Raw genomic sequence first — 20,490 nt, forward strand, 5'->3', positions numbered from 1 at the left:
ATAGCAGCATCTGAGATGAATTTGATGTCTAATGTAGTCTGACATTAAACATATGTTCAATACAGATATGTTTACAGAATCCCCTTGATTCAATCAAGCATTTTCTGGTGTAATGACTGCTCTATTCTTCACATTTTAAAGTTGATTAATGTTAAAATTCTAGACAGATGTGATTTAGTGATATCCAAAATGTGTTTAATAATATATATCTATATCATTCATAGAGAGAGTTGGTGTGGGAAGCCCACAGGAATCCAGCAGTGACATAGAGCCGCCTTTGCGGTCTCCTGGTAAGTCCATTGACTCATTTATATGTAATTGAAGGTGTATTGCTAATCAATATTATGATCATGATTCCGATGAAGCATAACATTATAAAAAATCATAGAATATATCTTCTGATTATATATTTATTTTTTATATTGAGCAATTAATAATTTCTACTTTATTAGTCTACACATTTGTTATTCATAAGATGTCTAACATATGTTTTTTTCTATTTTATTTTTTGACAACAGTCATCAAGTGATACACACATGAGAAATCTTAAATGTTCTATGTACTATGCTTTTATGAATTTAACATTAAGACAAACAATACATTAATATTCTGATTTATTGACAATAACTAATCTATTGTCATTTGTATGCTCCATCAAAATGATGTCAATCATAACTTTGTGTGTGTATATCTTTAATGCAACATTGATGTGCGTATTTGAGCAACAGTAACATATGTTATAATATCTGATCTTAAGGTGTACACAACATGTTATGTTTTACAGAGATTGATGTCACATGTGGGATGGAGGAGGAAGAGGCTGCCTTGGAGTCTGATGGTATGTGATATATATCTATCATGTTTCCAACATGTTTATTTTTTTGAAATCATTTTATTGAAGACATTCAAAGTCTACAGCTTTTTCCCTTTAAAAAGGAATATTATTTGTCTGTTCAAATACACTACTGCCCCCTTTCTATATCAGGCAGCATGAAAATCTGCTTGTATATATTTTTTTAAGAATATATAATTCATGCCATCATTATGTCACATGCATATTCCATGCCAAAACACAATAATAAGTTTCAAATTGTACAGACAGTCATTGAGATTCATCTGAGTGCCTATATAGATACCATATCCTCATTTCAGAATAGTTTACAGATTCAAACACACTTCGAAGTATATTGAAAACATAATCAATTTGAAATGCGTTGATTTGATGTCAGGATGTATGAGATGTTAATATATTTCTTTTACTTTTTCAGATGGATCCACCACTTCTGGTCATCTGGATTCCGCCCCTGCCCAGTCACAGACCCCTCCCCATGCACACACCCCTGACCATGGCCACACCCCTGCACACACCCAGAGCCCTTCCCATCACCAAACTCATGACCATGCCCCGACCACTGCCAGCCCTTCCCATATTTCATATCCTGTCCCTCCCAAAAAACGCCCATACACCCCCCTTCGCCGCTCTCCCCGTATTCTGGCCCGTACAGCTGCCCAGACCCAAACTCCCCACTCCCCAGCTGTACGGCCTACCCTGGAGCGGCAGCTCACCACTCCCCAAGCCATTCCCATCCCTCCCCAAGCCAATCCCACCCCTCCCCCCTGTTTCAACCTTCATTGTCCTGGGTGTCAGATTGTCCTTCCCAGGCACAGCTGTAAGTATCATTCTAAATACACTTTATAAGATACTTAAAGGTACAGTGAAGTTAAATTGGTTAAATTGTGATTCAAATCCAGCATGCAATGTTAAGCCAATGTATAATAGAATACTCTTATGAATTATTGGTCATTCTCTTGATATATTTATGGAAAACAACTTATTCCTATAATTAGTTGAAACAATAAAATAAATGTGGCCATCATTTCTTTATTGTTGGATGAATGTATCCATCAACCAGCATGCACAAACAAAGTTCATCAACAAATATTGGCTTCCATAAAAACAAACATTCTTGCATTCAAAATATAGCTTGACAATTAAAACATAAAATGAATATGTGTAAGATCTAAAGATTTGTCATGTCATGCTCTATCTGAATCAGTCCATTAAATTTTTAGGTTCAGTGTCCCTTTAATTGGATATCACTACATATACCAAACACCACTACTTGGATCCAAAATTTTATGTCCAAATGTGGATACATTATCTCTTGTCTAACCCAGTGGGAATGTAATTTCTTCTGGTTGCTATGTTTACACAGCTTGTCCTCAATGCCAAAATGTTTAAGGATAGGTGTGCCTACCACAGTCTAAATTGAATTTTTTAAATTGCTGATGTAAGTACAATGTAAATCCTTTAACAAGATTTGATACACTCAAGCTGTATAAGTGGATCATCTAAAACCAATTAAAGGGGACAACATGTTTGAGTAACATGAGCCTTTAATGATTTCTGTCTGTCTGAATAACCTAATTCATGTGTAAAGAATATATTAAAAATAATTTATGTAAATAATTATTTTGCTTTATGATGACAATGTATGTATTAAAAACTTTTATTCTGTTGTGTAATTATCCTTAATATTTAATTTTATTTTATTTTAGGCTGTGACTCAGCATGGCTCATGCTAGAAGGGATAGCAAGAGTAGAGCAGGCCGTGTTGAGGAACGCAGCTGTCCTGAGAGGGATGAACGACACCATGCAGGCCCAGCTCCGGGTTCAGGACTTGACTCTGCGTGAAATTATGCTATTACGTTCAAGGCCTGAATCTGGAGCTGGACATGCACAGGACAATGAAGAGGATGACCAGTAAGTGGAGGATCTGGATATGCTCCATGGTGGCAGATAATAATCCTCCGTCCACATGTTGAATTTGTATTTATATTGTTGCCATTTGGCCTTTTTATCAGTTTATTGTTGTGCCTGTTGCACTCTTTTACCTTGTCATGTGTCTCCAATGAGGCTATGCTGGCCCTTGGCAACTCTCTTCATGGACTGTGAGGCACTGTGTTACCTTGTCATGTGTCTCCAATGGGGCTATGCTGGCCCTTGGCAACTCTCTTCATGGACTGTGATGCACTGTGTTACCTTGTCATGTGTCTCCAATGGGGCTATGCTGGCCCTTGGCAACTCTCTTCATGGACTGTGAGGCACTGTGTTACCTTGTCATGTGTCTCCAATGGGGCTATGCTGGCCCTTGGCAACTCTCTTCATGGACTGTGAGGCACTGTGTTACCTTGTCATGTGTCTCCAATGGGGCTATGCTGGCCCTTGGCAACTCTCTTCATGGACTGTGAGGCACTGTGTTACCTTGTCATGTGTCTCCAATGGGGCTATGCTGGCCCTTGGCAACTCTCTTCATGGACTGTGAGGCACTGTGTTACCTTGTCATGTGTCTCCAATGGGGCTATGCTGGCCCCATGGCAACTCTCTTCATGGACTGTGAGGCACTGTGTTACCTTGTCATGTGTCTCCAATGGGGCTATGCTGGCCCTTGGCAACTCTCTTCATGGACTGTGAGGCACTGTGTTACCTTGTCATGTGTCTCCAATGGGGCTATGCTGGCCCTTGGCAACTCTCTTCATGGACTGTGAGGCACTGTGTTACCTTGTCATGTGTCTCCAATGGGGCTATGCTGGCCCTTGGCAACTCTCTTCATGGACTGTGAGGCACTGTGTTACCTTGTCATGTGTCTCCAATGGGGCTATGCTGGCCCTTGGCAACTCTCTTCATGGACTGTGATGCACTGTGTTACCTTGCCATGTGTCTCCAATGGGGCTATGCTGGCCCTTGGCAACTCTCTTCATGGACTGTGATGCACTGTGTTACCTTGTCATATGGCTCATATATTCCTTATTTTTACAAGATTATTTATAAACGTTGTGTATGTTTTCTTACATACTAATAAAATACATTTTATTTCACAAATCTTTGTCCTCATTCTTCCTGTTATTTTTTGAAAGCTCTAGTTTATGTTGTTTATCCTTAAAGGGACCTAACAAATATATTTGTTATAATGAAATCATATATGTAAGACAATAGTAAATGACTTTAAGATTAACATCTCCAATGTAATCTTATTATTTGTGTTTATATTATTTTCTCTTAGCTCTATCATTGCCTGATTATGATTAGCAGAGTAATTTCTTTATATATGTATATATATATTTGTATTTGTGTATATATGTATATTTAAATGTTCAGATCCATGTGTGTATTTATAAACTCTGCATGAATTGATGCACCTTTACCAAATGATCTGAGTATTGATACAATGATATAATCCCTGTAAAGTGTTCATTTTATTTAAATAGTATTGACTATGTGTATGCTCATTTTAAAATCAAAATAATGTCCCTTTAAGTGATGTTGATCAATATTGTAAATGAATGTATTTCCATTTGTAAAGCGTTTTTGTCCTTTTTACAAGAACAAGGACATATAGTTTTATTAATAAACAATCTTATTGTAATGTTGACAGCACCTGTATTTCATTTTCAAATCTATATTATTGTCAAAGTGTAACCAAATAAATCTCTGTGTGTAATGCAAATAATGTAGATGATGAATATTAGTTAACTAATATGTTAACAAAATACATCTCCTCCCATATATGGCTATAGGTAGGCTGACAATAATTAAACTTGAATAAATGACACGTTTAATCAATACATGTATAACTATTGTTATTCAACAACAATCCAAACATATCTTAAAACATCAATGGCATATGTATTTCTCATGTGTATCTTTTAAATGTTAAAGATATACACCATAGCTATAGTTCAAGGGACAGTCAAGTCCGAAAAGATGATTCAGGATTTGTTGTCATTCCTAGATAGCAATCTACACACATACTAGTTCCTAAAATATAAATACGTTTCTTAGTGATATGCCAAGATGTCACAGAGTCCTTGTATTGGCTGCGGTTTTTCAGCGATCTCGGATGCGCCATGTTGCTTAAGACGTCACCTGCCAGGCTGTCCAATGATTCCTTGTATTGACTGACTTTCTTACGTGATCAGGAATATGCCTTTTATTGGATTGCGTTTTGACGCGATCAAGGATGCGCCTTTTTTTTTTGGGCGTTCTTACGTGATCAATAATGTGCCTTTCATTGGATGGCGTTCTTACGTGATCAAGGAAGCGCCATGTTAAGACGGCACATGTAAAGGTCAAAAAACGTCTGATTGGATTGCGTAGTCCCGCAATATTTGTGCACGTTAAAAACGTTTGTGACTGCATGCAATTTAAAAAAGCTTGCGAATATGTATTATTTGCATCATGTTACATTGTTGACCCGTAGCTGATAAAGACCACCACATTCTCTTTTGCTGGATGTCTGGTTGAATCAACGAACGAAAGCAAAATGTTTTCATGCATAGGATATTTATAGGCAAGTGCAAATCTCTACAGTCCATGTTTAATATGTTTGTCAACAATGTTCCTTTTTGTGAAAAATTACTGTTGTGTTTAATGTTGAACATATCTAATTAATAAATATGCGCTATTGTGTTTGAATAAAGTAATCAATATGCATTTATCATATGCTAAATATATGATGCCGACTTCTTCTAAATGTAATTTCGTGGTATATTTTATTAAAGGTTCATTAGACACTCACATTATAAATAAAAATATTTGATTTTGTCTATAGTTAGATAGTCCATTGTTTAACCAATAGGTTTATTTTGTCTTGTGTTCTAAGAAAATGTAAGTAATTTTCTTACTCCTCGCAAAGCCTCTGAGTTTCATGTGAGTACCATCTCCAGCTTTGTCCAGTTTGTGTAAAGGGTCTTTTCATATGTTAATGATGGTGTATTGTGTTGTTTTACGGTTGTAATGGTGGTTCATCTATATTTTCAATATAGCTAACCTTATTTTATTTGCAAGTGTTTGAAGCTTTTTAATATTGATATCAGTATATGTTAATCTTGTTGTTTGTAGTAGTGTCTATTACATACAGTTATGTAAAAAATATAGGATACTGTCCCTTGAATGCAAATGTTGTTTTTTGTATCATGTATGAGATCCACATAGTTTAATCTTCAAATATATTTTTGTTAGCATATTTCCCCCCCCCCCCCACACTCCTAAAAGGACTTTAAACCATATTCATTGTTAAAAAAAATATATTTACAATAAAATATTAACACAATAATGTCTCTTAAAGAAAATAGACTTTATTTAACACGTCAATATAAATGTGATTTTAAAATTTATTTTTTGACAAAGTACATGTAGATATACCAACAAGCTTAAAATATGTGTTAGCATATGTAATGTTGTTAAAGGGACAGTTTAGAAAAAAGTTATTTTTTAAAATTATTCGAAAAGTCAATTCTGTAATATCAAGGATATCAAATGTTTCTCAACAATTGAACATTTGTCTGGGTTTATTTAAATTTGCTATCTAAACCTATGAGGTTGGTGTGCTCATTTCTTCAATCTTGAAGAGTGCTTGTAATCATTATACAATTTGAGCACTAGAGGGCATTTTGATAGCATTTGTATATGTAAAACCTTGTGCTCATACAGCATATTATTGACCATGTATTGATAATTGATATCTAAAATGTTGTTATGTCAGAACAACAAATAAGTGGTCATTTTTCATAGTCATAGATACAAGGGTAAGCACATAAGTCACACATGTATTTCTCCATGTTTTGTTGTTTCAAAATTTATAATGCGTAATACAGTGTTTTCTTTGTAATCAATAATTTTCTGACTGTCCCTTTAAGCTGTGTTATTGGCATTCAAACAGTAATATGCCATCATGGATAATTGTTATGGTAATTTAGTTAGCGATTCGGGAAACAGTTTGGACATCACATCACAGAAACCAATCAATATCATGAACAAGGATAGGTATGTGATGATGTGGTTTTCACACACTTATAACCCACACTCTGCAAACAATCTTCCTCCATGGACCCGGTCCCATAGAAGTCGATTATATACAGAGTGTGGTCCACAAGTGTATGAAAACCACATCATCACATACCTATCCATTACACATTACATAAAAAAAATAATTTGAAGCTGGAAAAAAATACTTACTTCCTCTTCCTTCCCCTCTTCCCACGGGGCTGAGGCTCTGGGAGAGGCAACTGCCGACTCCGAAGAGTCCTCCTTGGAGCTGTTGTGGGAGGAGTGGAAGGAAGAGTACTGGGACGACCAAGGTGAGGAGTAGATGGCTGAGGAGGAGAAGATGGATGAGGAGGATGAGTAGATGGCTGAGGAGGAGGAGGAGTAGATGGCTGAGGAGGAGGAGGAGTAGATGGCTGAGGAGGAGGAGGAGTAGATGGCTGAGGAGGAGGATGAGATGGGCCGGCAGGAGGAGATGGCCCAGCAGCAAGAGGCCCAGCAACAAGAGGCCCAGCAACAGGAGGTTGACCAGCATGCGCCTCCCGGAAAAATGTGAACATTTCCTGATGAAGATTAAACATTCTTGTTTGTCCTTCTTGTATTCTATTCAGGATGCTGATTATTTCATTTTGGCCTTGAATTATTTGATTCTGCCCATCAAGTATTCTGCGTCGTCCTTCTATATTTTCTATCCGGGAGGTACGCATCTGGTCTATGTACTCCAGTAGAACCCGCACCTCCTCTATTTCTTCTTGTTGTGCCTGTTGAACCCGTGCACGGCGGGGTGCCCGTGCACGGCGGAGTGCGGGTCTTTGAGGGACCTCGGGTTCCGCGGGTTCAGCGGGATCCTCCTGTGCTTCCGGGGCCTCTTCGTCATCTCCCGTGCGCTGTTCGTCACGGGGGGGCCTCTTCCCTCCGAAGTGGGAATTCCTCACCACCACTCTCATCCCGGGGAGATGCAGGAGGCTGTGCTGCCTCGTCCCCAGACTCTGTATATAAATAAAAAAAAAATATATATATTAGCATATTTGCAAATCAAGGTTTAAATGACTTAGCTTACGATACAATTACAAATGCAGAATCATTAATCCACTTTGAAATCTAACAAACAATCAATACGATTTCCGCTTTTTCTAAACCGTGTTTGTGATATCTGTGGTCAATGTGAATGTTTTTGCGTTTGTTTTCAGTCTGTTTAAATGCACACCTAACCTATAGCCTAGATACTGATGTAACCGCAAAGTAATAGAATGCGTGTAAACAGCGTAATAGCATTAATCTGATCCTTAACACATGAAACCCAATGTTTTATCTTTCATGATTTAGAAGCATACATTTAGTATCAACATTCGAATGTACTTTTCTTATCTAATTAGCTTCATTCTCTGGATATTCTTTGCTGAAAAGCATATCTAAATATGCTTCTAAGATGCTGATTGTTAGCTGAATATAGCTGCCTCCTGTGATTGTTTCACCGTGTGCATGGCTATTTCTTCATTAAAATATATCTCAAGAATGAATCAAATTAGGTAATATAAGTACATTTGAATGTTTGGTCAAATTGTATTCGCTACCTCAATCATGAAAGTAAATGTTTGCGTATAGTGTCCATTGAAATACATTCGTATGTGAAATTATTGTTGAATGAGCTTACCGTCAGATGAGAGTGGCAGGTTCCCGGTATCGATTCCTCCGATACCGACTACTTCCACCTCGGAGATGCTGGGCCGCAACATTTCCTCCCATCTGCAGAAATCCATTTCAAGGGCAGGGCCGCCACCGGTCCCTGCGGCATGTCGGGCCTCCAGGCTTAACTTTTTTTTCAGTTCAAGTTTACAGTCCCGGTACCGATGTTTGATAGAATCCATATCCCGGTTCCGGCCACCCACTGCATTGACTGCATTCCTAATCTCGTTCCAGAGCCTCCTCTTGTCAGTCGGGGTGGTCTTTTGGTGCTGCAGCATCCTATGCCTGGCCATATAGGCCTCTACGAGGGCCTCCTTCTCCTCCATCGTAAACCTCGCCTCCCTAGTCGCCTTGGCCTTCCCCTGTGACGATGCCCTCTGTTTCCCGGACTGTGAAGCCCTACTCTGACCGCCACTGGGCCCAGCCACTTGGTCATCTTGAACCAAGTGGCTGGGTCCACCCACCGCTTCCACCCCCGCTTCCTGCCCCCCTTCCTGCCCTGTTCCTCTCCCCCTCCCTCTACTCCCCCCTCTACCTGTCCCCTGCCTGGCCTCCATCTCCTCCCTAAATTAAACCCCAAATAATCAAAAAAAAAGTGAGTGTGATGAAATGAAAGGGGGTCAAAATAAAGAACTAAAAAGACAAAAAAGGTGCTTAAAGTGTGAGGGATGTAAAAAAAACAAAGAGGGTAAGGAGTATTTAAATAAACGAAAAGAATAAGAATAAAAGGAGGATATGTAAACTAAATGTAACTAGGGGATGGGTATGGGATGGGTATGGGGTATGGGATAAGAGTAAATGGGATGAAAGGGAATGGGACTACAAGGAATGGGGTATGGAGTGTAGTATGAGGGGGTAGGGGGTATGGAGTGTATGTAGTGTTATTGATAAGTGTATGTATGTATTGAATGTGTTTGCGTGTAAATGTGTTAAGTGTACAGATAAATCACTCGCTCGCTAACTCACACTACTTCTAATTCTCAATAACAAACACTCCCACTAACGCTCACTAACTACCACTAACTGACGCTCCCACTAACAACTCTCACTAATAACTTCCACTAACTCACTCACGCTCCCACTAACAGACTCTCTCCCACTCCCACTAACTCCCACTAACTCACTCACTCTCTCACGCTAACACTACCAACTGACTCTCTCACGCTAACACTACCAACTGACTCTCTCACGCTAACACTAACTCACTCTCAAAAATTCTCTAACTCTCTATTCTTAAATCTCCAAAGACCCACCAGCAACACAGTCAAAGAAGCCATGCTTGTGTGGTGCTTATATACCCTGTGTAAATGTTTAATGATGTCCCAATTTCCATTGTAATTAGTGTTCAGGTGTGCTTTATTAGCAATTAATATTATTGCAATGTGTATTAGGTGTGTGAATTTGCGCATGCTCATTTCGAGTTGGTATTTGTGGAATGTGTAGAATGCGATGATGTCATAGTGTTCGTTTTAGCTTTCATTGTCCAAAAGTATTCTTTTTAAATGTGAATTTGCGATGGTGTGTTCTTCGTGAAGTGTTGTATATGTATGTTTTTCATAATATATAATGATATTGAATGCGATTTTGTTTCTAGTGTATGTATATATTTTTTAATCCTTGTTGTTATTGTGCGATTTTCCGCATCTTAAAGTATATGCGTATTCCCCGTATAAATAGTATTAAAACTTCCCCCGCTCGTGAATGTGTAATGCTTGTGTGCTTTGTTGATTGATTGTTGTTGTGACATTTGCGGCGTGTTATTGTTGTGCATGATGTGGTATGCGTCATATGACCGAGCTGTGCGTATTCTCGCGAGATCGAGTGTTAGGTGAAAAAAGGCAATTTATTTGCTTTCCCATTGATCTCTATGGGAGACTGTCTAACGCGGGCAGGATTACGCGTGTGACATACACGCGTTAGGAGCATCGTTAGATGGTCTTATCTTAACTCTAAATACCGGAGTCAAACAATGACGTGCGTTAGACATAAACACGCGTGGCGTTAACAGCCCTTTTACCGCCGAACTCTAAATCTAGGCCATAGTCATTAGCAGTTCAAACATTTTTCATTTGCTTGTCTCATGTAATGTATATACAATTTCTGTACCCCATAAAACTTGTGAGCATCATTACAAACCTCGGGAAGAAAGGAATAACCTTGTATTTTAAAAAATATAAAGGAATTCCAATAAAAAAAAAATCACTAAATACTAAAATACACTATTATCTTTACATCATTATTACTTAACTGGACTGATACAGTTCCCCCATTTAAAAAGTAAATAAAACAAATAGAGTTTAAGCAATAAAATCCCTTAAACAAGAAAGTGGGACATATGACATCATAGCATGGCAAAAATTCTTACCAATCGCCCTAAAGACCAAGATAAAAATGAGTGTGAACAGGACCAGGCCTGTATCCCACATCCACTTAGATGTATCCACCGCCGAAATGCCCAAGAAGATGAAGATAATGGTCTCTGAGCTGCTGGCCAAGGTTTTCATGGTGTATTTTACTGTTGTCCGTGACTTGTTTGAGATGTTTGCTTCAACATACTTCTTACAGCACAAACCACAAAACGTCACTCTGCCCACAAAAATAAAAATACATGTGGATTACTTCTGGCAGTAAATGGAGTATAAATATCATAATACAAAGAAAAGAGCAATTGATCGGTCATGGTAAAAAGGTATTGTGAAAGTGGAGAGAAGTGCACCTGTGGAGTGTGGAAGCATCTTCAGGTGCACATTATACCCTCCTGTACAGTATTATTGACTGGGACAATAGATGTAATCGTTTTGATAACATACAGCTCATTAAAGTTGTCTGAATTGCAACACATTTTTTGTCTTTATCCTTTGGAGCACTAAGAGCTCCTATTCTGCTTGGGACACTTGCGTCCGGACACAGTTATTTTGAGGTGTCCGGTGTGCACTAAGTGCCTCTTACTTGTATTGTCTGAGTTTTCCAGACCTGTTGTTTATTAATCTAAGAGGATTTTACTTTTGTATGTGCATTATTGTTTTGTGTTATACTTGATAAGGTGATGGATTTTTATCATGATCAAACAATAAAATACCACATTTATTGGTTATAAGCTCTAATGCAGCCTTCTTATACATGTCTAAATATGTCTATGTATGTGTGTGTGTGTGTATATATATATATATATATATATATATATATATACTTATATGTGTGTATGTATGTATTTACTGACATATATACACATATAAACACATACATATGCACACACACATAAGACATATTTAGAAGTTTTCTAGGACATCTGTGTTGGGAATTTCTCTTCCCGTTAGCTTGATGTCCCGTGTTTCTGGCGAGTCTTCAGGCTGCTCTGAGGTGGCGGACAGACATCGCCGGAAATCAACTGCTGGTGCAATGATAAATGCCGACAGCGTATTCCTTAGGCATTTATTGATGTGCAGCGGACATGATCCGCAATATCGAATCATGACCGCTCGCACTTTCTTAAATAGGCCCCTTAGTGTCCATTTAAAAAGGAAATTGGTGTTAGAGATTTATTTTTTTTGGTGGTTAAGTGGGTTATGAAAACTATTAAATCATATTTTCTAGACAGACAATGCCCATTCAAGTTCTAACCTACTTTATAATCTTTGTAATGTTGTTTTCACTCTTACACTCTTGGTTTGAGGTATCTATCAAAAACCCTTTGTAAGGTATTATATAGGGAGAAATTTAGCTTTTGCCAGTATTTTACCTAGCTCATAAACATGTGGCATGAGGAATGCATTACATTTCCACACATCATTTAGTTTCCTGAAGTCATTACAAAATCTAATATGCACATTTGCTTTACGTACACAAACAGCTGGTCTTTTTTGGTTACTCTGAGACACTAACATATTTTAACTTCTTCTTTAACAACTTTTTATTTCCCTCAATAATCTGGTTTTAAATGAACAATTATCCCCAATACTCTCAATTAAAGGCAAATATTAGTGCAATAATAAAATGCTTGTATGTCCCTTTAACGGAAGACATCCCTGTTCCTTTCCACTATTTTACTATACCGATCAGTCAGAATAACTTGTACATTACTTAAATTGTTTTCCATCTTAAGGCTATTAATTACTTACCTTCTCTGCCTTGGTCTGTGCTAAGTTAAAGAGGTTTGGGAAGCTCTATCTCTTGCTTGTGGTCAATCTGATGAGGAGATGTATAGGATTAAGCCGGACCTGACGTGAGCGAGGCATGCAGAGAGGGGTGCACTAAGTTGAGCAAAGCTGGAACTATTTGTTAATATATTTACAGATTCTATGACCTGCACTAACAGTGCTATTTGTGCTTTCAGAATCAGATGTGACTCTGCAGCAGTATTGGCGCCAAATGAAGAGTTACAAGACCATTAAGATTGCTACTCTGTGTTTCATTATTCTCCTGAGAAGTTTTGGTGTTCATGCTTAAGTTATTGACCTTATTGTTATGAACCTTACCTGCTTACTGCACTAGGCCTTTGCCCAGACCTGAACTGTGTATTTGTAACTATTTTACCCATTGCTGACCCATGACTTTTGTTACTTGGATTATTATGCTGCCTATCCCTTGTTCTTTAAAGACTGGTTTTAACTGGAACACCTGGTCCCTGACTTGGCCTGTCCTCCTTACACTCTTCTGAGAGTTTCATGAGCTTTTATACACTCGTACTTTACAGCCTATCTGGTTTTAGCCTTGGCCTGTTCCTGAGATTCAACTGCAATCCCTTCCATTCCCAGCATTCCAGCATTAAACCATAAAAATATAAAAAGTATAGCTTCCTTAAAATTCAAACTCTAGAGCCAAGCCTGATTTTTCCAAGCCTCTAAAACTTGTCAAAAGTCATGCAATGTAAAGGATCCCCTGGGTTACATTTAGAGACAAATTGCTTTGAATGAGGAGAATCTGAGAAACCATGTCAACAAGCACGAATAGGACATTACTTTTTTGCCAGATATATTTTTATATTACTGACCCTTTAAGCTGATACAATCTTCTTAAATCTCCGTTAAATTGTATAGTATTTCCTATATTATTTTAGTTATCAGGGTAACCCCCATTTCTGTGTTTTCTTCAAGAAAACTGGATCTATTAAATAAGAACCTGGCCACCAGGAGGAGGCAAAGACACCCCAGCCAAAGGCTTAAATACTCCTCCCACTCCCCTCATCCCCCAGTCATTCTGCCGAGGAACAAGGAACAGTAGAAGAAATATCAGGATGAAAGGTGCCAGAGGTGCTTATCAGGTAAGCATAATTTAAGTTTTTCTTCTTAAATGGAAAGAGTCCACAGCTGCATTCATTACTTTTGGGAAAACAATACCCAAGCTATATAGGACACTGAATGCCAAGACGGGAGGGTACAATAGGTGGCCCGTACTGAGGGCATCAGGCCTGAACCTCTACCCAATAAAAAACCTCACTTCGAAAAAATTTAAGAGGAAAAGCCCCAAAGACACTGACTCGCAGTCAGTCCAGAAGCCAAACTAGAGACCGCAAACGGACTCAACTGAGCCAACAGTCCTTCAGGAGACACCATCACCCAACAGACGGTCCCCCACCGCTCATCCCCCACAAATGAAGGAAACACCAGCTGAAACCCCCAAGGGGACAAGGCAAAGGAGAACCAAGGAAACCGAAAGGTCCCCTAATAGAAAAAAGAACACCTCCAAGAGTGAGCCCAGCTAACAGAGACCCAAAGGGGCTCAAACAGGGGAAGGAGGCCACGCCTATACAAAGCAAAATCCGGGATAAGACCGGGATAAGACCGGGCACAGAGACAGAAAATACGTCTCTCCAACACCCTGCAAGCACGTAATACAACTGAAGAGGCAAAGTCTGACCATAGAATACCAAAGCATTCGCCATAAAAAAGTGTGTAATACACCCAGGTGAAAAACCCCAAGTTTGAGAACACAGATTCCATAACAGGACGACACAGAGGGTACTTGTGAGGAGGAAGAAGCAGTCAAGCAAGAAACAGACCGCAAAAGCAACCCCCAGACAGAGGGCACGCTCCAGGCAACCTAAGTCGCTGGATCTACACACAGGTCCCTAAAAAGGGGAACATAAAACCTCAATCGAGGCCCCCCAAGAAGGGGAGTATACCCTTAGAACCCGAAGGAAGAGTAAACCCTCTTCTGAGATCAATGGAGCAAGTTGAAAGGAAAATCTATACCCTAGCAGACTGAGCTAACAGGATAGACTCAAAAAGGCTCACACATCCAGAGGAGACTGCGACCTGAACGCAGCGCCTTAGACTGCTTGGCCATCCTGACCTGCAGACCCACACCCAGCCTCAAGGATCCAGGACAGGGGAACAAAAGAATTCCAAAACAGGTACAGGAACGAGTGTAAGGATAGCACAGCCATCCCCACAGAGTACAAGTACAACTCGACTCTGAAAACAGAAAACAAGGCCATAGACCTAAGGATCTATCAAAATAAAGGCCCAACAAGTCTGACTTGGAGCCAGCAAGACCCCAGGGGAAACCAATCCCAGCTTTCCGCCCCCCCCCCCATCCAGGAGAAGACCCAAGCAAGGACTCTATCTCCATAGGGAGGAAAATATCCCCTAAATGAAAGGGATGATGCCGGAAGGGCAACAACTGTCCTCAAGGCCCGAAATCACCGGCTAATGGGAAGAGAAATTCCCAACACAGGTGTCCTAGAAAAGGACCCCCCCTACAAGTATCTTGCCAAGCAGAGGCACAGCCAACCCATTCGCCTGCAGAACAGGGAATCCACGGGAACACTGGCAAGATGACCAGGGGAATGCAACCCTAAGGCACACCAGAAATTGGACTTCCAGCGCCAGAAGCTGGGTATGAACCAACAACCTTTGAGGCGCAAGCCACACAGCTAACCACCAGATGACATGGGCTACACTGTGGCAAAGACTAAAAAATACTGAGAAAACCTGGCCAATCATGACCAGGTTAGGTAGATAGACCAAGGACATAGCCCAAGTTCCCCCTACCGTGGAACACCTCGACCAGCCCTGAGATCCAAGATTCCAAAACCACCCAAGACTGGGTCAGGAAAAAGGCCAAGCGAAGCTTCAGCAACCGGAAGTCTCAGGGAGAAAAACAGGTCAGTGCACCTAATAGTTCAGGCAAACCTTACCCTAGAACTAAACACCCCAGCTGGCCAAAAAGCCAGACACAAGGGATATGGATGCATATCCAGAGAATCCAGATAACGAGAAGAACTCGAAAGCCCCGACCAAAGGAAGGAACCACCCCTAGCTAAAGTCCAACGCTCCAAGGAGCAAGGCTAGAAGTCGTATGAAGATACTTCTCAGAGCCTCAAGACAACCAAGGGATACCTCGAGGTAAAAAAAATCCTACTAACAGGACTAGTCTCCCTATTACCTCCGCACAAGCACAAGGACACAAGGAAGAGAAAGGCACTAAGCCTACCCAGCTCTGGAAAAACCTGAGTTAAACAAAGTCCCCGCAGGGAACAACCATCACCCGGAAACACAGATCCCTAAAAGAAGATCCAACTCACTCGGAGACAATGGAAGAAGATACAACGGTCTCTAATAACTCAGACGTCAAAGAGTAGGAGCTGTATCTAGATACACTATAGTGATAAAGTCCAGCAGTATCCAGCACACAACACCAACGGTTCAAGCCCCAAGGAGTTACTACCAAACTCCAATAATCAAGTAGGCAATGTAAAAAATGGAAGCTCACCAAATGCCAAAGTTAATTCTTTATTCCATGAAAATGCAGGATCAACAGTCACAACGCTTCGGGGTAATACACCCCTTAATCATGTGTACAATCACAATGCAGATACACCTGTTTAAATAGCCTTACCTGGGTGTTAACCCTTACATTCTTACTAACAGCACAGCATATTATGCAATAGCGCCATCTAGCGGACTCCCAAGATGTATCTGATAAAATTAAAAACAAACAGATATGAAGCCTAAACTAGAAAAATACAGACAAATATAATCAAAAAAATATTCAAAAAAAATATATACACTACATTACCAACCTATTAATTTATTTACAATAAAGATTTATTACTTAGGTCGTCCACCTAGAATGGCCAAAGTTAAGCAAAAAATTAATTTAATTTAAAATTTTACTAAAGTCAATAAAAAAGTCAATAAAAAACTGACCAATCTATTTCTCTGTTGAGCCTCTTTGGCTCCAGGGTATCAAAGTGAAAAATCCAATAGGATTCTCTCTGTTTCAGCAAAACTTCACGATTGCCACCCCTTCTAGGAATTTTTATCTGTTCAATCACCTGGAAACGCAGTTGGCTGATATGATGTCCAGCTGCCAAAAAATGGTATGCAACAGGAGTTGACAGTTTGCCACACCTGATATTGCTTTTATGTTCTGTTATACGATCACGTACCCTCCTAGTGGACTCGCCAATATAGGCCTTCCCACATGGGCATTTGATCATATAAATTACATAACTGCTGTTACAAGTGAAATAGTCCCTATAATAAAACTTATGTCCACTCTGTGGGTGTGAAAATAAGGACCTTTCACTATGGAACTGCAGTTGCTACACCCTAAACAAGGGAAACATCCTAGATTTTTCTTGGTAATAAACATTTGAGTGTCCCTTTTAGATGACCCAATGTCTGCTCTTATAAGAGTATCTCTCAAACTTTTACTCCGTTTATAGGCAGGCATTGGTGCTAGGCCAAACTCTTCAATGTCTGAATTGCAATGACCAAGAATGGCCCAATGCTTTTTTATTATTTTAAGAACCTGATTACTCTGTCTAGAAAATTCTGACACAAAAATCATTCTTTTAGGGTCCTTGTTCTCTGGTTTTCTTGACTGCAACAGAGTGTCACGGTTCAATTGGGACACACAATCAATGGTACTATCAATAAAATCAGATGGATAGCCACGTTGTAGAAATTTCTTTCCCATTTCAGACAATCTTATGGGAATGTTAGATTCCTCATTGACAATCCGTTTCACTCTAAGCAATTGGCTCTTGGGTAGTGACCTGATCAAGGAGGGATGGTGAGCACTGTCATACATCAATAAATTATTTCTATCTGTCTCCTTTCTGAAAATGTCAGTTTTAAAGTGATATCCATCCTTGATCACAGTCACATCCAAGAAGTCAATAGAATGTTCACTAGTAGTCAGAGTGAATTTAATGTTGTTGGTTGAATTGTTCAACTCAGCAACAAAAAGCTCAAGGGCTCCAACGTCGCCCAGCCACACTCCAAAGATATCATCGATGTAGCGCCACCAAGTGGCACCACACCGACGAAACAGAGCACTTTCAAACACAAATTTTTCCTCAAAGAGGTTCATGAAAATGTTGGCATAATTTGGGGCGACGTTGGAGCCCATCGCTGTACCCTGCAACTGCAAATAAAAAAGATCCTCAAAAAGAAAATAATTATTATAGAGAATTAACTCCAGCAGTTGCAGAATAAATTCAACCTGTACCAGTGAATGCATACCAGCAGAAAGCATATTGAACAGCACCAATGCCACTCTCATGAGTGATGGAGGTATACAAACTTGCAACATCCAGAGTGAAAAGCACAAACTTATCACTCTGGAGTTGCAAGCTGTTAAGTTTAACCAAGAAATCATTGGTGTCCTTAATAAAAGTACTTGACTGCTCCACCAAAGGTCTTAATACTCTATCCAAAAAAATGGAAATGTGTGAAAACACAGAGTTAGTTCCAGCAACAATGGGACGACCTGGTGGAGCAGTCAAGGACTTATGAATCTTGGGCACAACATATAGCACAGGTGTAATAGGGTCAGTTACAATTAAAAATGTAGCTGTCTTATCATCAATTAGGCCATTCTTAACTGCACATTGGACAATTGTTTGAATTTCCTTAGTAATTTTATTGATAGGGTTACCTGCAATAACCTTATATACATTCCTATTATTTAGCTGCCGAAGTATCTCAGATTTATAATCCGTTTATTTAATACATCTGTTGCTCCGCCCTCTAGATAAACTATAAACAGCTTACGCGTACACCTGCAAGGTGTCAAGAGCTGCAACTGCTTTCAAACTGCAAACCTTATGCATGCTAGACAGCTATCCTGTACAAACTGTTGGACCAAGCCCAAAAGGACAAATCCAGAGGCCTGAAAATGAAGGCCAAACCGCTCAACTGTGGTAAGGGGCGTTAAGCCCTCCAACCCTCCACCACATGGGGGAGGAAAACTGATGAAATCAGATAGAGTGATGCAGCGGAAAAACTCCCCTGCCCGGCCATCTATGACTGAAGGCTATAAAAACTGAAACAATCCTTCCCGCCTCCCTGACCCACAGGTCCTCTTGAATGCTTAGTTGAACATGAAAAATAATGATAACCTGAGGATCTATGTTTGCTAAAACAGATAGTAAACACAACTATATACAATAGTTCTAAAGAATATTGTAAGCATATATGCATAGGATGTTAAGTGCATAGGTAAATTGTGACTGAAAAATGGTGATTGAAACGTAGTGGGAAACCAAGCAACACCTATTTTTCAGTCACAATTTACCTATGCACTTAACATCCTATGCATATATGCTTACAATATTCTTTAGAACTATTGTATATAGTTGTGTTTACTATCTGTTTTAGCAAACATAGATCCTCAATGATTAACATGTTGGCTGATTAGTGCAGGGATTGCACTGCCATCCTCTGTTAGAGGTGTTGTTTGTTGATTCGAGCCAATTGCTGACTATAAGAGTGAATGTTGCGATTTTGATGTCCTAGGACTGTGTGACCTTAGCCCTCTGTGCATTCTTTGTATGTGGTTCCCATGTAAAGCCAGTATCAGAGTCTCTGTCTGGTATAGGCTTGCAGGAACTGTGCTGCACCGTTTTGTATTTTCCCTGATAGGGATGTATGTTAAGGTTATTTTAACCAATTAAAATGAAAATGCTGATATTCCTATCTTTTGTGTAGTTACTTATTTGGTCTCTACAAACTTTTCTCTCTTAAGGTTTTTTCATAATATATATTTTAAGGGTGTGCATTTTCAATCCTTTAAACAGGTTCAGCTGTGTCTAAATTAAGGGCCCAGCGCAATTCTAAAAAAGCCTACTCCCCTCATTCTTTTTAATAAATTTCTAATTTAAGTTGACTAGTGGATACTTTTTGTAAACTTAACTAATGGGTGAGTTTATGGCTGTTTAGCATTATCTACTATATTAATAGTTGCTATTTAACTTTTAATCAAGGCGGTGCTCCATTTGTTCCTGTTTTGCTTGTACTAGGGATAGACTCCTGGGCAGTGACGTGCACGGAGCGGGCCGCTCAGCCCTGGAACAAAGTTCGCAACAGAATGGAAACATTTGGTAATTAACCTGACAGCTCACAAGTCTAACCAAGCAGTTTTGGATACAGGATTGCTGCTTTTTTGCTCGAGAGGATGGCTATAAGAATTACCATGTCCACATTGCAATAGAGGGAAGGAATTCTACCCCTCTAAGAGAGTAATTTACATGGCGCTTGGTGTATCATGCTTATGTGACACATGTACTCTGGACAGTGTGTGAAAATTATACTATAAGTTCGGAGGACATACACCCCATTATTTGCCATGTGGTTTAATATGTGCATTACGATTTATGTATATATCACTTGCCTTTTGTTTCCTTGTAATAATTCTGACATTTGATTGTACTTGTCAATTTAATTTGGTAAGATTGTCACCTTGATATAAGGAAGACCAAGCATAGATCCTAAATGGTAAATTTCATGACACCATATCCTTCCTAGATGTTAGGGGTGCCCTCTGAAATAGGTGTTGCTTGGTTTCCCACTAGGTTTCAATCACCATTTTTCAGTCACAATTTACCTATGCACTTAATATCCTATGCATATATGCTTACAATATTCTTTAGAACTATTGTATATAGTTGTGTTTACTATCTGTTTTAGCAAACATAGATCCTCAATGATTAACATGTTGGCTGATTAGTGCAGGGATTGCACTGCCAT

General features: G+C 39.4%; 1 protein-coding gene across 1 annotated transcript in view; it reads right to left on the bottom strand.

Moving 5' to 3' along the window:
* The window catches only part of SLC9A5 (solute carrier family 9 member A5), a 378,033-nt gene that overhangs the window by 147,259 nt on the left and 210,284 nt on the right, over positions 1-20,490 (bottom strand). The window contains exon 6 of the mRNA XM_053719439.1: positions 10,878-11,098. Coding sequence (XP_053575414.1) covers positions 10,878-11,098 — 221 coding nt within the window. The remainder of the gene's footprint in view (positions 1-10,877; positions 11,099-20,490) is intronic.

Source organism: Bombina bombina, chromosome 1 (genome assembly GCF_027579735.1).
Source record: "Bombina bombina isolate aBomBom1 chromosome 1, aBomBom1.pri, whole genome shotgun sequence".
NCBI classification, from domain to species: Eukaryota; Metazoa; Chordata; class Amphibia; order Anura; family Bombinatoridae; genus Bombina; species Bombina bombina.